At 52.2% G+C, this 12951-nt stretch overlaps 1 protein-coding gene across 2 annotated transcripts in view; it reads left to right on the top strand.

Annotated features, from left to right (window-relative positions):
• Window positions 1-12951, top strand: part of USH1C (USH1 protein network component harmonin) — a 49983-nt gene that overhangs the window by 5343 nt on the left and 31689 nt on the right. For both annotated transcript variants that reach the window (XM_057749719.1, XM_057749718.1), the window contains exons 2-8: window positions 4876-4943; window positions 6256-6399; window positions 6546-6684; window positions 11410-11518; window positions 11645-11669; window positions 11861-11918; window positions 12229-12323. In XM_057749719.1, the coding sequence (XP_057605702.1) occupies window positions 4876-4943; window positions 6256-6399; window positions 6546-6684; window positions 11410-11518; window positions 11645-11669; window positions 11861-11918; window positions 12229-12323 (638 nt within the window). The remainder of the gene's footprint in view (window positions 1-4875; window positions 4944-6255; window positions 6400-6545; window positions 6685-11409; window positions 11519-11644; window positions 11670-11860; window positions 11919-12228; window positions 12324-12951) is intronic.

Raw genomic sequence — 12951 nt, forward strand, 5'->3', positions numbered from 1 at the left:
CTCTTTCTCCGACTTTGGCTGGGTGTACACATGAAGTTGAATTTGCATCAGCCAAAGGGTGTGTGCTTCCGCTGTGCGGCTATTCTGAAAGGCCAGTCCCTATGGAGGAAAGCAGGGAGATGAGGCTGGAGAGGGCTCAAGGCCAAACCCAGAGTTTGCCTCCAGTGCCCCAGACAAAGGGCCTGAGCCTTGTGAGGGGGGATTGTGCCTGCACTACCCCCCCCCCCCACCCCTCCACAGGCCAATAACACTGAGCCAGCTGAGCATCGGCCAAAGAATGTCAGTGCTAGACGAAGGGGACCAGACACAAGGTGGGTGGGGATGGGAGATTGATGTGATAAAGAGATCCACACAGTTATTTGTAGGTGGTGGGCCCCTTAGGGTTTCTGTGCCCATCATCAAAAAGGATCCAAGAAAAGGAAAAACTTTCTAAATCTAGTTGGAGAAAGAAGACATGGTGTCTTGCACACAGTAGGTGCTCAATAAATGTGTATTGGACAAAGGCAAACAAGAAAGTTCTATCTGGTAAGTTGATACCATGTGGTAGTTTGACAAAATGAGGGTTTTGCAGCCAGCAGGTATAGGCTGGAGTCTCATCTCTGCCACTTCTTTAAGCCTCAATTTCCTCATCTGTCAAATGGGCATAATACTATCCATCTACCTCAGAGGGTTGTTGGAAGTTAAAGATAATACAAGTAAAGTTCTTCAGACATGGTGGCCAGTCTGTAAGCAGAATCTGGCTCTAATGAGGGAGCCGGGCACGGAGGGCCTTGGGCTGGGAGGCCAGTGAGGAGGCTCTGGGCTAGGCATGGTCAGGAAAGAATCTAGAAGAGGGGGCTTGGACTCCCCTTAAATGAAGGCAGGGATCAGGTGGGAGGTGGGAGGGCCGTCCATCTTGCGTGGGTCTGGGAACTACTCTTTTGCAATGTGCTGGAACTCAGCTGAGAGGAGACAGATCCAGGAGGCTGTGTACTGAGGAGCGATGGGAAGGTGACTCAGGACTGGGCGGAGAGGATGGAAGGAAGGCTCTAGATTAAGGCGACTGGAGTTCATTCATCATTCAGCAGACACCACTGAGCACTGTGTACCTTTGTGCATGGCATGGTGCTGTTGAAGACCTACTGTGTGCCAGGTGTGTTACAGGTACCTGAGGGCAAGGTTTCGGGAGATTGGTACAAAGGGCCCTAGGGCAGGGCTCTCTGAAGCTGATCCTTGGACTGGTACCGGGGAGAACCTCCTGGGGAGTTTGCTTGAACCCAGATTCCAGGAGGAGGGGATACCATATAAGTTTTTTAAACATTTAAAAAGCGAAATTTGAATTACAGTGGTGAGGTTACTGCGTGTTCAAGCTTCCAGAGAAAGTTCCATCCTTCTCAGCTGTCTTTCTCAGAGCCTTTTAAAGCCCAAAGACGGAGGTGTGACTGTGTTTTCACTCGGGTGTGGTCAGAGAACAAAGCAGTGCTGTTATCCCTGAGTTTCTTTGGAGACATTCCCGGGTGGGGGAAGGTCACGAGACTACCACCATTTTGATTTATCACTTACATTTGTACGTAAAGAGCATTCTACATAAACCAGATATGTTTTCCCAGATAGTATGGTATACGGATACTTTTTTAAACGGATGAGTTGGACTTCTGGAGATAGATGGGACATTCTGAATGAGGATGGGAAGGTTGCAGTGTGTTGGGGGAAGGGTCTTTTCGGCTGCAGCCTGAATCCCACTTGGGAAATGACGGTGGTGACCCTGGAGGAGCAGGTGAGGGCAGACCTGAAGACCTAACTGGTGAGAGTGGATGGACGTCAGGCTAAAAAACTGAACTTTGTGGGCTGCCTCAGAAGGAGACTCGTAGGGTGTGATTCTGGGTGGCGCCTCTGGATGCAGTGGCCAGCATTGGAGGGCCACCCACAAGGCCTGGGACCCCCAGGAAGGGGTTCTTTCCACAAAGAGCACCTCCAGGTGACCTGTGCTTGGCCTGGGAGGCAGAAAAGCGGATCCCTAGACTCTAACATTGGAAATTGCCTTTGTCTTCCATTCCCACTTTCCACCCAGTGCATAAACACTGTCCACTGGGGACACTGCCTCATTTCTCACCTTTATGATGCAGCAGGAAGCATTTCTGCAAGGAGGGGTGAGAGAGAGCTTCAGTCTTAAGGCCTCAGTCAGTAAGAGATTTCCCTCTCCTCCACTTTGTCTTATGTCATTACCCATGGCTGGAATGAGCGAGAAGCCTTTTGGTTGGGCTCTCCTTACTGCAATCAGAACAGATGGGATTTTGATGCTTCCTTGGAGAGCAGAACATCTGCGGTTTCCCAGAGTCATCCAAAAGATGTTGTGTTTTCTTGCTTGTTATGGACCAAACCCAAAGGGTTTTCTTAATAGTACAGAGGAGAGAGATGGGGATTAGAGATAAGGGAGATATTTTTGAGAGCAAAGGGTTTGAAATTTTGGCCTAAAGAGGCCCTGGAGTTTTTTTCCCTGGAAGGCCTGACTCACCCATGCAGTGGTGCAACAGGAAGAGCATAGGCTTTGGAATCAGATAGACCAAGGTTCAAAGCTTAGCTCTGTCTCTTATTAGCTGGTGGAACTTGAGTGAGATGGCTTAACCTCTCTTATCTTCAGTTTCCTCATCTGCAAAATGGTGTGAAAGCATCAGTCTTGTGGGGTTGGTGAGATAAACAAATGGAATATAGCCCAGGAAAAGCTCCTGGTGCCATCCCATAATGCAAATATTATTTCCCTTCCCCTCTGTTCCCATGATTCCCTTCCTCCCATCTGACTGTGGATGTACCAGGAGGCAGGGGGATGGACAAATCCATTTGATACTTATTTACTCACCACTTACTATGCCTTAGGCACCAGAAATTTAGAACAAACAGACCTCCTCTTTCCCTCAGGGGGTTTTCTGTCTGATGAAGGAAACAGACAAATTCATAAAAGAGCAAGCCTTTAATTACACATTGTGACTGTTACAGTGAAAGAATTGAAGCATCTCTGGGGTGTGGGAGTGGATTCTATTTAGGTAGGTGAGCAGGAAGACCTCCTTGGGGAGGAGGCCAGCCATGCAGGGAAGGGGGAAAGCCGTGCAGGCAGAGGGAACAACACATACGATGGCCCTGAGGCTTGAGCGAGTGTGGCCTCTGGGAAGCACTGAAAGGAGGTTCGTGTAGCCAGGAAGAGTGACAGGAGCTGAAATTGGGCTCTGGAAGTTAAGGTAAGGAATTTGGATTTGAATTTTGTTTTAAGTACAATGAGCAGCTCTTAAGCCCACAAGTGATATGATCCAATTTATTTAAATATTTCTGGCCCCTGATCCTAGGGAAATCCAGAATGTTTCTCTGCTCAGACTCCTCCACCACAGCCACATGTGGGCAGCCCACGCCTGTCTTGGCGCTTCCCCATGCCTCTCATGCAGGCCCAAGGAGAGTGGGGAGAGAGAGTCCAGGCTGAGTCCTCATAGAGATGGGCTTTTGGAGGTGCCCGCTTCTGTGGTGTGTGCAAAAGCCCAGGCTACCACCTAAGATTCAGTACTACCCACTGTAGCATATGCTTCTGTCCCGCATCTTCCAGCTGGCTGGGAGCCCCTGGCCTGGAGGAGAGGGACAGTGAAGTAGGAGAAAGCAGGAATGCCCTTCTTGGAGCAGGTGGGATAAACTTCTGAAGCTGCTGAAGCCCAACTGTGAGTCAGTGCAGGGCAAGCCTCCTAGGTTATTCTCATCTTTAAAGAAATGCTCAGCCTGATTCTAGAAGGAAGGGTCTACAGCTAACTGGAAACAAGAAATCTGCATTCTGTACCCCTCCTGCTCAGGCCAGAAATCCCAGGAGTTGGGCCCAGTATGTCCTCTCTTTGTTGGGACAGACAGACTTCCCCCAACCTTCCAGAATCCTTAAGCTACCCGTAGAAAAAGGCAAAGATGCTCCAGCCCTCCTCTGAGGACCAGTAAGGTGGGAGTTTGCAGCTTCTCCCTCTATGGGCTGAGGTCCTGGGCCATACTGTTGGACCTGGAGGCTGGAGGAGAGAGGGACCCAAGGACCCCTCAAGCCTCCACCCTGCCCTCTTACTCAGTCCTGGGCAGAAGAGAGAGTTAAGGATATAGTGCACAGAGATTCACACTGAGCTGTCCTAGGGAGCAGAATCCAGGGCTCCTGGCCCACCAGCTCCCCTGGGATTGAGGTGCTAATGAAACAGCTCTTGACCCTGACCTTGGACTCCCAGCCATTGACGTCAGCAAAGTTGAAGTAATGTAACCTGATGCTCCCCCCTGGGGTGGTGAGGGAGGCCTACAGGGACCTGGGAAGGGGAAGGAGTGACCAGAAGTCAGGGCTGACCCAGCTTAGGCCAGGACTGGATACGGAAGAATTCAGCGGTAGGGTGCTCCCAGCGGGTGGGATGTGCTATCTGAACGAGTGGCCTAAATCCTTTCTGAAAGCAGTTATCCGGCACTACAGCCACCATCAGGTAAGACAGTGGGCTTCTTCCAGAACGGGGAGCTGACACTGGTGTTGCCACCCTGGACACAGGCGACATAGCCATGGAGGTGATCGGCAGCACGGCTGCCATGGGGGTGCATGGCTGTCACATGAGGGTTCACATGTACGATATCCATGTGCATCCCTATGTCCTCGTCCCCGTCTGGGGACGAGGCTCAGCCTCACCACATCCGGATGCATAGAGGTACTCCTGTGGCTACATCAGGGTGGTCTGCACAGTCTGATGTGTTGGGGACAGAGGGCCAGCCTGGCCTCTAGCTTCCCTCCTCTTCTCAAAACCCTGAGGAGATGCAGAGGAGGTTCCCCCGGCAGGGGCCTCCCCATCCCTGGGATCTGCTGTGGGGGTACTGGGCCTGGAACTGTAATTCTGCCTTTGGGTTTTCCAGGTGGATTTTCTGATTGAAAATGATGCAGAAAAGGACTATCTCTATGATGTGTTGCGGATGTACCACCAGTAAGTGTACTGGGTCCAGCTCCTGTGGACCATCCTGAGTACCTCTGTCTTCAGGGAGCCCTGAGGTGGATTGTTCTGAGACAGGAGGACCTCCCTCTTCCGTCCTAGGGACTCGGGGAGGCTGATGCTCGGTGTTCCTGGGAATCACACAGACACACCATTCACTTGTCTCAACAAATATTTACACAAATACACTGTGTGTGGCTCTGTGCTAGTGGCTGGAGGTACACATATGAGCAAGACAGATTGGTTGCTACCCTCAAGTTGCTCACAATCTGATGGGTGAGGCTGTCAAGTAGGTTCAACAGAGTGTAATTGCTGGGGTAGGACAGGAAATGCCAGCTGGCCCCAGCGCCAGCGTCAGATGTCTGTTATCACTTACCTGCTTTTTGATTCATTCAGCAACATTTATAAGCTCCTGCCATGGGCTGGGCACCATGAATAATCTGGAAATGAACATCTACTTCCTTTCCTCGACTAACTCATGGCTTAGTGGGGGAAGATGGACAGACACTACAAACATGAGGACCTCTAATACAAGTTCCAGTAAAGGAACTGCTAAGTAGAGGTAAGAGCAGGGATGTGAAGAAAGGAGTTCTTACTTCCAACTGTGGGGGGAGGACCGAGAAGGCTGGAGCCAGCTTTTTGAAGGGTAAGAAGGATTTTGCAGGTGGAAATATCAGGGAAGGACATTCCAGGATGAGAGATCAACATTAGCAATGGTGCGGAGAGGTGAAAGCACAGGGTGTAACTGGGAGGTGATGAGTGATGTGCGGAGTAGAACCGGGGCACACAGAGACCATAACAGACCCCAGCCTGGGCAGTTCCACGGAGACAGGTCGTGGAGGCCTGGAGCCTGCCAAGGAGGATGGACTGTGTCCTCTGGACAGTGTGAGGCAGAGGCTTATGTGAGATAGTGTGAGGGTAGGATTTACAGAGTTCGGCTGCAGCTCAGAAGCGGGAAACAAGGGGATGAGAGGACTCACCACCGTCTCACAGAGGTTTCCTGTCTGGAAGGATCCTGGGCTTCAGAACTAGGCAGAGCCGACTTTGAATCCTGGCTTGATTTCATCCGCAGGGTGGGTTAACAACCCCTGTTTCAACAGTTTCCTTGCGATACTTACATAGAACAAACTCTTCTGATGCACCTCGCCCAGAGTTAGGGGCTCTGGGCTTTTCAGGAGAGTTCTCCTCAATTCCAAGGCTTGGGCCCAATGAGTGGGGACCCAGCCCAGGACTGCTTCCCCTGGGAATCCTTGGGTCTTGGGGTCACGGCTATGGCTGAGGCTTCAGGGTCCCCATGTCTCTGCAGGACCATGGACGTGGCCGTGCTTGTGGGAGACCTGAAGCTGGTCATCAACGAGCCCAGCCGCCTGCCCCTGTTTGATGCCATCAGGCCTCTGATCCCACTGAAACACCAAGTGGACTACGACCAGCTGACTCCCCGGCGCTCCAGGTGCGGAGGGAGCTGCAAGCAGGAGGCGGGGGTGGGAGAGGTCACCCTGGGATGGACAGGGTCGCTCACGACCCTGAGCTGTGGATGGGGCAGCACTGGCTGTAAGGCCAGAGCTGGGCCATCACTGGCCCCTCCTCCCATGGCAGGAAGCTGAAAGAGGTGCGTCTGGACCGGCTGCATCCTGAAGGCCTCGGCCTCAGTGTGCGTGGTGGCCTTGAGTTCGGCTGCGGGCTCTTCATCTCCCACCTCATCAAAGGCGGCCAGGCAGACAGCGTCGGGCTCCAGGTGAGTGAGCAGAGCTCAGGGAACGTGGGGGACCAGGCCCTCAGGCTTCCTGCCTTCCCGTCATTCACTCACTAGGCTGTGTGATGTAATGGGGTCACCTTGCCCTTCTGAGCCTTTGGGAGAGGAAAAGGGTGATGTATCCTGACAGATTGTCCTCAGGCCCATAGAAATCTGGCTTCAGACACTTGCCTGTTTTCTTAAGTGGAGCTGAGAACTTGGCTGCCAGCTGCTGCCACCTCTGCTGCACCACACCCCATCTCCCTTTTGTCTGAAGGAAGCACATACTTATGTCCTGACACCTGAAGTTCTGGACACATAGCCTTCTCCCTGGAAGGGAAAAGGAAATCCTGGCATAGATTTCCAGGATTTTCATATGCTTCAGAGCATAGACTTTGGAGCTGGAATGTCCTGGCTTTGCTATTCATTAGCTGTATGACTTTGGTGAAATTACTTAGCCCCCGCCTCAGTTTCCTCATCTGTAAAATGGAATGATGATAATACTACCTACCTCATCAGGTTGTTATGATGGAATAAATGAATTCATATTACAAAGTACTTGTATTAGTACATTTATGTACCTGGCACATAAATGCTGTATATTTGTTTGTACAAAACAGCATGTATTTTATGCTCCCAGAATATATATGATTTCTGTGTGTATTTGTGTAAAAGACACACACACACACACACACACACACACAACAATGAAAATCAGTTACTTGTTGGAGGGGAAACTGGAGTGGATAGGAATAAAGTGAGAGTGAATCTTTTAAGGCTTTTTAGATTATTTGGCTTTTGAATCATATGAATGTATTATCTTTTTTCTAAATGTATTTTTTAATTGAAGTAGAGTTGATTTACACTGTTGTGTTAAGTACTGCTATACAGCAAAGTGACTCAGTTATACAAATATATACATTCTTTTTTCATATTCTTTTCCATTATGATTTATCAATGAACATTGAAGCCAGGATGAAGTGAGAGAGTAGTATTGACATACATACACTACCAAATGTAAAACAGATAGCTAGTGGGAAGCTGCTGCATAACACAGGGAGATCACCTCGATGATGGGTGATGACTTAGAGGGCTGGAATAGGGAGGGTGGGAAGGAGTTGCGGCAGGGAGGAGATATGGAGATATATGTATAAATACAGCTGATTAACTTTGTCATACAGCAAAAATTGGCACAACAGTGTAAAGCAATTATATTCCAATAAAGAGCTTTAAAAAACATGAACATTGAATATAGTTCCCTGTGCTATACAGTAGGACCTTGTTGTCTATCCATCTTATATATACCGGTTAATGCTGTGTGTTTGTTAAGCCACCAGAGAGGGAGATTTAATAAACATCTACAACGTGCCAGGTAACACACTCACAACCGGCTCTCATTATGTACCTCGGCTGTAGCCTCCCCATTTTACAGAGTTGGTGGAAGATCAGGGACTTGACCAGAGTCACACAGCCAGTACGTGGCAGAGCAAGGATTTGAACCGGAGTCTCCCGACTGCCAAGCCCGGGGATCTCTCTTCAGCACCCCAGGGGCCCCCACACCTCGGTGTCTGAGCAGAGATGGGCAGACCTCCAGGTCTCACTCCTGCAGAGCCCAGAGCTGTGTTTTTGAATGTCCAGATAAAAGGGGCCCTCCCACCGCCTCCCAGGGCTTCCAGCCTGTTTGTTATCAGCATCCCGATCCGGGCTGCCAAGCCAGGGCCTTCAGGGGGCCCAAAGGCTAATGGTACAGGACACCGTGGAGTGGGAGGTGGAAACCGGGAGCTGACAGACATCGCTTTGTTCTAAATCCCTGTCTCACGGCTCACTGGTGGCGTCTGAAATTTCAGCCCCTTCATTATTCCTCTCCTGGGCCGCACATTTTCCAGCCCAGAAACGCAGCCAGAGAAAAAACATAATGAGCTCCTCTCTTGGCGTCAACTGAGCCCTCTTTTTTTCCCAGGGTGAGCTCTCCTCCTAGGACAAGCGTTTCTCAACAGTGCTTCCGTGATTGGGGCATCAGGGCATTTTAATGAAACTTTTTACCTTCCTGCCTGTTTCTCAGGCTTACGAATTATCGACCCTGTCTCGGGTTGACGGGCTCACCTCTCCTTTGTGCCGCTGTCCCTCAGATCGTCATTTCACTGTGGCCCTTGCACAAAGGGCCTTTTGCAGGGCTCCACGCGGGAGTGAGAGGGAAAGGAAAGCCAATCCTGCAAGCTGAGCCAGGGATTGTGTGGGACTTATTCCACTGGGGTCTCGGGCAGGTTCCCTTTAGGAACAAGACAGGGAGCTTCACTCAGAGGAGCTTGGGGAGAACGTCTGCATCCATTCACCTGTCTGGGGTTCGTGTTTCTGGGGAGATCTCATGCCTGAGGGTGGAGGAGGGGCACGTTCAGATACGGCCTGGCTGGACTGAAGGCCCTGCTGATTTGACCTCGTGAGGCTGGGCCCCAAGTGGGGGGCTTGGACCCGGCCCTGGGACGCCATCTCTGCTCTTGTCCCCTTACTGGAGTTATTTTAGATTTTTGACCAAGTGTATTCTGTCTGAACCCACATCCTCTGCCCTGCACAACTGTCTGTATAGTTCAGGGCTGGAGAATGAGTCTGTGTGCCTTGGTTGTCCCAGCTATAAAATGGACAGAGTAATCCCTGCCTTTCCTGTGGGATTGAGGGCTCTGTCAGGTGGTGAGGATCCAAAGAGGACAAGACACAGGGACCTGCAGCCAAGCTTGGCCAGACGCCCTTCTTTTCTGCTTCCAGACACCCAAGAGACAACACTTGTTCTGTCAGGGAGACCTGACTTCAGATCCCAGCAACGCAGTTTACTAGCTGGATGACCTTGAGCAACTCACCTCACCTCTTGGAGCCTCAGGTTCCTCATCTGATTAACAGAAACGCAGGGCTGTTGTGAACAGTGGGTGCAGGGAGGCAGTCTGGCTCTTCTTCCGTGAGACGTCCCCAGAAACCTAGAGGGTTCTTTAGCGAGCCACGCCCCCACCCGTGGCACCTTGTTGAGCCCCTTGCCACCCACTCTTGTCAGGCCCCTGAGAAGACCGGGGTCTGTGTCTAGGTGTGGAAGGGAAGTGCTCGGGTGACAATAGGGAGAAGGTGACTCTGGGAGGGTGTTGTAGAGCAGCGGTCCCCAATCTTTTTGGCACCAGGGGCCGGTTTCATGGAAGACAAGTTTTCCACGGGATGGGGAGGGGGTGGGTCAGGCGGTGATGTGAGTGATGGGGAGCGGCAGATGAAGCTTCGCTCCCTCGCCCGCCGCTCACCTCCTGCTGGGCAGCCCGCTTCCTAACAGGACGCCGACCGGTACCGGTCCACAGCCCGGGGGTTGGGGACCACTTTTGTAGAGGGTAGGAGTTGGCCTAGAGGACCCCTCAGAGGCTGTGTGCCCGCCTAGCCCCCAGCCCCTGCAGAGAGTCAAGCTGCATCCCCCACGTGTACCAACAAGCCTCCAAAGGGTCACCACGTGCGGTGTGAGTTAAGCCACCAGCTGACCTGTGCTGGCCTCAGGCTGGAGAGGGCCACCCACAATCCAGTCCCTGTTCTGCAGCTGATGACTGTGACCGTGGACAAAACATCACCTCCTGGGCCTCAGTGTCAACTGATGTCTGAGGATCCTTCCAGCTCTGCAGTTGTTAAATGAGGAGCTTCAGGACTGATCCCCAGGGCCAAGGCGCTTGGAGGAGCCCACGGCAGTGTCCAGCGGGGCACTGATGGATCTCACCAGGGATCTGTATCCAGGGTTGGCCCTGCAGGCCCCTGAGCCTGCACCTCTCCCAATCTAATGAGGCCGAACCCCGAGAAGAGGGATCTGAGCAGAGTGTTTAGGGCTCACGCCCAGCTAATGATAACAGCAATCATTTATCAGTGACTTACAGTGTGCTAGGCACTGACTGGCTTTATATGTACACGCTCGCTTAATTCTCACAGCAGCCAGAGTATTTCCCCATTTTCCCACAGTATTTCCCCAGTATTTCCCCATGAGGTTCAGTTCAAGAGACTTGCCTGAGGTCACACAGCTAATAAGAATAAAAGCAGGGGTTCGAAGCCAAGACATCTGATGCTAAAGCCTTGTGCTCATTCATTGTTCATTGCTTACTCCCAGAATAGGAATTCAGAGGTCAGGGCCGTGGCAGAGTTAAAATGTTCATCAGGTTTCCATAGAATGGAAAAAAAGAGATCGTGTGTGTGTCAGTGATGTGAGCTTGAGCCAGGAGTCATGGAAGTCCCTACCCCGACTCAGTTGTGATGTTGCATTGATGAACAGGGACTGGAGAGCCTGCTCATTGGGGGTGGGGAGGGGTACAAAAGCCAGGGAAGAGCTGCTTGAATCTGGGTGAAGGGTTGCCCTCCACGTGGATTCGGAACCTGATGGTGCCCCAGTAGTGGAAGGGACACGAAGTGAGGGTCCAGAGTCCTGACTTCTACTCCCAGCTCTGCTACCCACTCTCTGTGCCCCTTGCCCCTGTCTTGGTTCCCGCATCTGTAAAATGGGCAGAAAGACTGCTGGGAAGTATCGCCTGCCCTGTGGGTCCTCTGGCTGATGGAGAGTGGGTTGCTTGTGACAAGGCACTAGGGCACATATTGAGGTTTATTCTGAGGGAGGGCATGACCACATCCCCTTCCCTGGAAAGCAGGCCAGGAGCGTCTGGCTGGGAGCCTGCCCAGCTGCCCGATGCTTGCTCAACCTGGTTTGCATTCTTTCTGTCTGTGGCCAAGGTAGGGGACGAGATCGTCCGGATCAATGGGTATTCCATCTCCTCCTGCACCCACGAGGAGGTCATCAACCTCATCCGCACCAAGAAGACTGTGTCCATCAAAGTGAGACGTGAGTGAGGCCAGGGCAGGGGGGTGCTGACAGTGGGGGAGGATGGGGCAGCTGGTGGCACCTAGCCGCTAGAGGAGGAAGGGAAGGCAGAGGAGCCATCCTAACCCCCCTGCCTTTCTCCCGCAGACATTGGCCTGATCCCTGTGAAGAGGTAAGGAGGACCCTCCTCTTCAGGCAGACACTTCCCTGTGCACTCAGGGTCCTGGGATCAGCCTGGAGTCTGGCCAGCTCTGCCCCTGGGCCAGTGACGGTGGAGGCTTCAGATGGGGCAGATGTGGATTGGGGCCTGGTGCCTCAAACATCTCTCCCTAATGACCCCCCTTCTACTTCCCCCCCCATCAGCTCTCCTGACGAGCCCCTCAAATGGCAGTATGTGGATCAGTTTGTGTCAGAATCTGGGGTAAGAGTCAGGACCATCAGTGATGGGGTCGGGATGGGGTGGTCTTCAAGGAGGGGTAGTGGGTCCTGAAGAAAGGCTTGCTCTAGGGATTGCCCTCAGGGGCTTCCCACAGGCCCCCAGCTCATCCAGAATGCCCCTGTGGGTGGTGGGCCCTCAGCTGGGCCCAGCTGGTACAGACATACCCCCACGGGGACAGAATGGCAGTCCGGCTCACATGGGGACAGCCGTGCTTGCCCTGAAGTCCTTATGAGCACAAGAGGCCACTTGCACCATGTGGACACCCGGTGACCTTATCCTCTCCCTCCCCCAGGGTGGGCGGAGCAGCCTGGGCTCCCCCGGCAGTCAGGAAAACAAGGAGAAGAAGGTTTTCATCAGCCTGGTGGGCTCCCGGGGCCTTGGCTGCAGGTGGGTGTCAGGCACGCCCTGGGGCTCACTCATGGCCAGCAGACCCCAATAGGCCCCTCACACCGCTCCCCTTTTCACTGCTGCTTCTGAGGAGACTTTTGTCCACTAATGATGACACTTCGTGGAGCTTGACTTCCCCTCTGAGCTTAACAACAGCCCTGTAGATCCGGAGGGACAGCTCTAACAGGCCCGTTTTACAGAGGAGGAAACTGAGGCCCAAAGGCAGAACCATGTTCCTTTGGTGGGCCCTTGAGTCATGCAAAAGGAGCCTGTCCAGCTGGTCATCTCTGTCACAGTTCGCTCGTCACTTATTAGCTTGTGGCTTCCATAGGAGGCAGCCAGGGAGTTGCAAACAGGCCTTGGGTCTCATAGGGCGTTTTTGTTAAGCACACAGGTGCTGCAGTTAGAGATCTAGGTTCCAGGCTCTGCTCTGCCACCGACAAGCTCTAGAACCTTGAACTAGTTACTTAACCACTCCAACCCTCAGTTTCTTTCTCTATAAATCAGTGGTAATAGTCCCCACACCACAAGGTTGTTGTGGGGAGGAGTGAGATGACAGAATGAAGTACCAAGCTTAGTGCCTGGCAGGTAGGAAGCAGTTCGTAAATATTAGCTATTATTATTTGCT

Source organism: Hippopotamus amphibius, chromosome 9 (genome assembly GCF_030028045.1).
Source record: "Hippopotamus amphibius kiboko isolate mHipAmp2 chromosome 9, mHipAmp2.hap2, whole genome shotgun sequence".
In the NCBI taxonomy this organism is placed as follows: Eukaryota; Metazoa; Chordata; class Mammalia; order Artiodactyla; family Hippopotamidae; genus Hippopotamus; species Hippopotamus amphibius.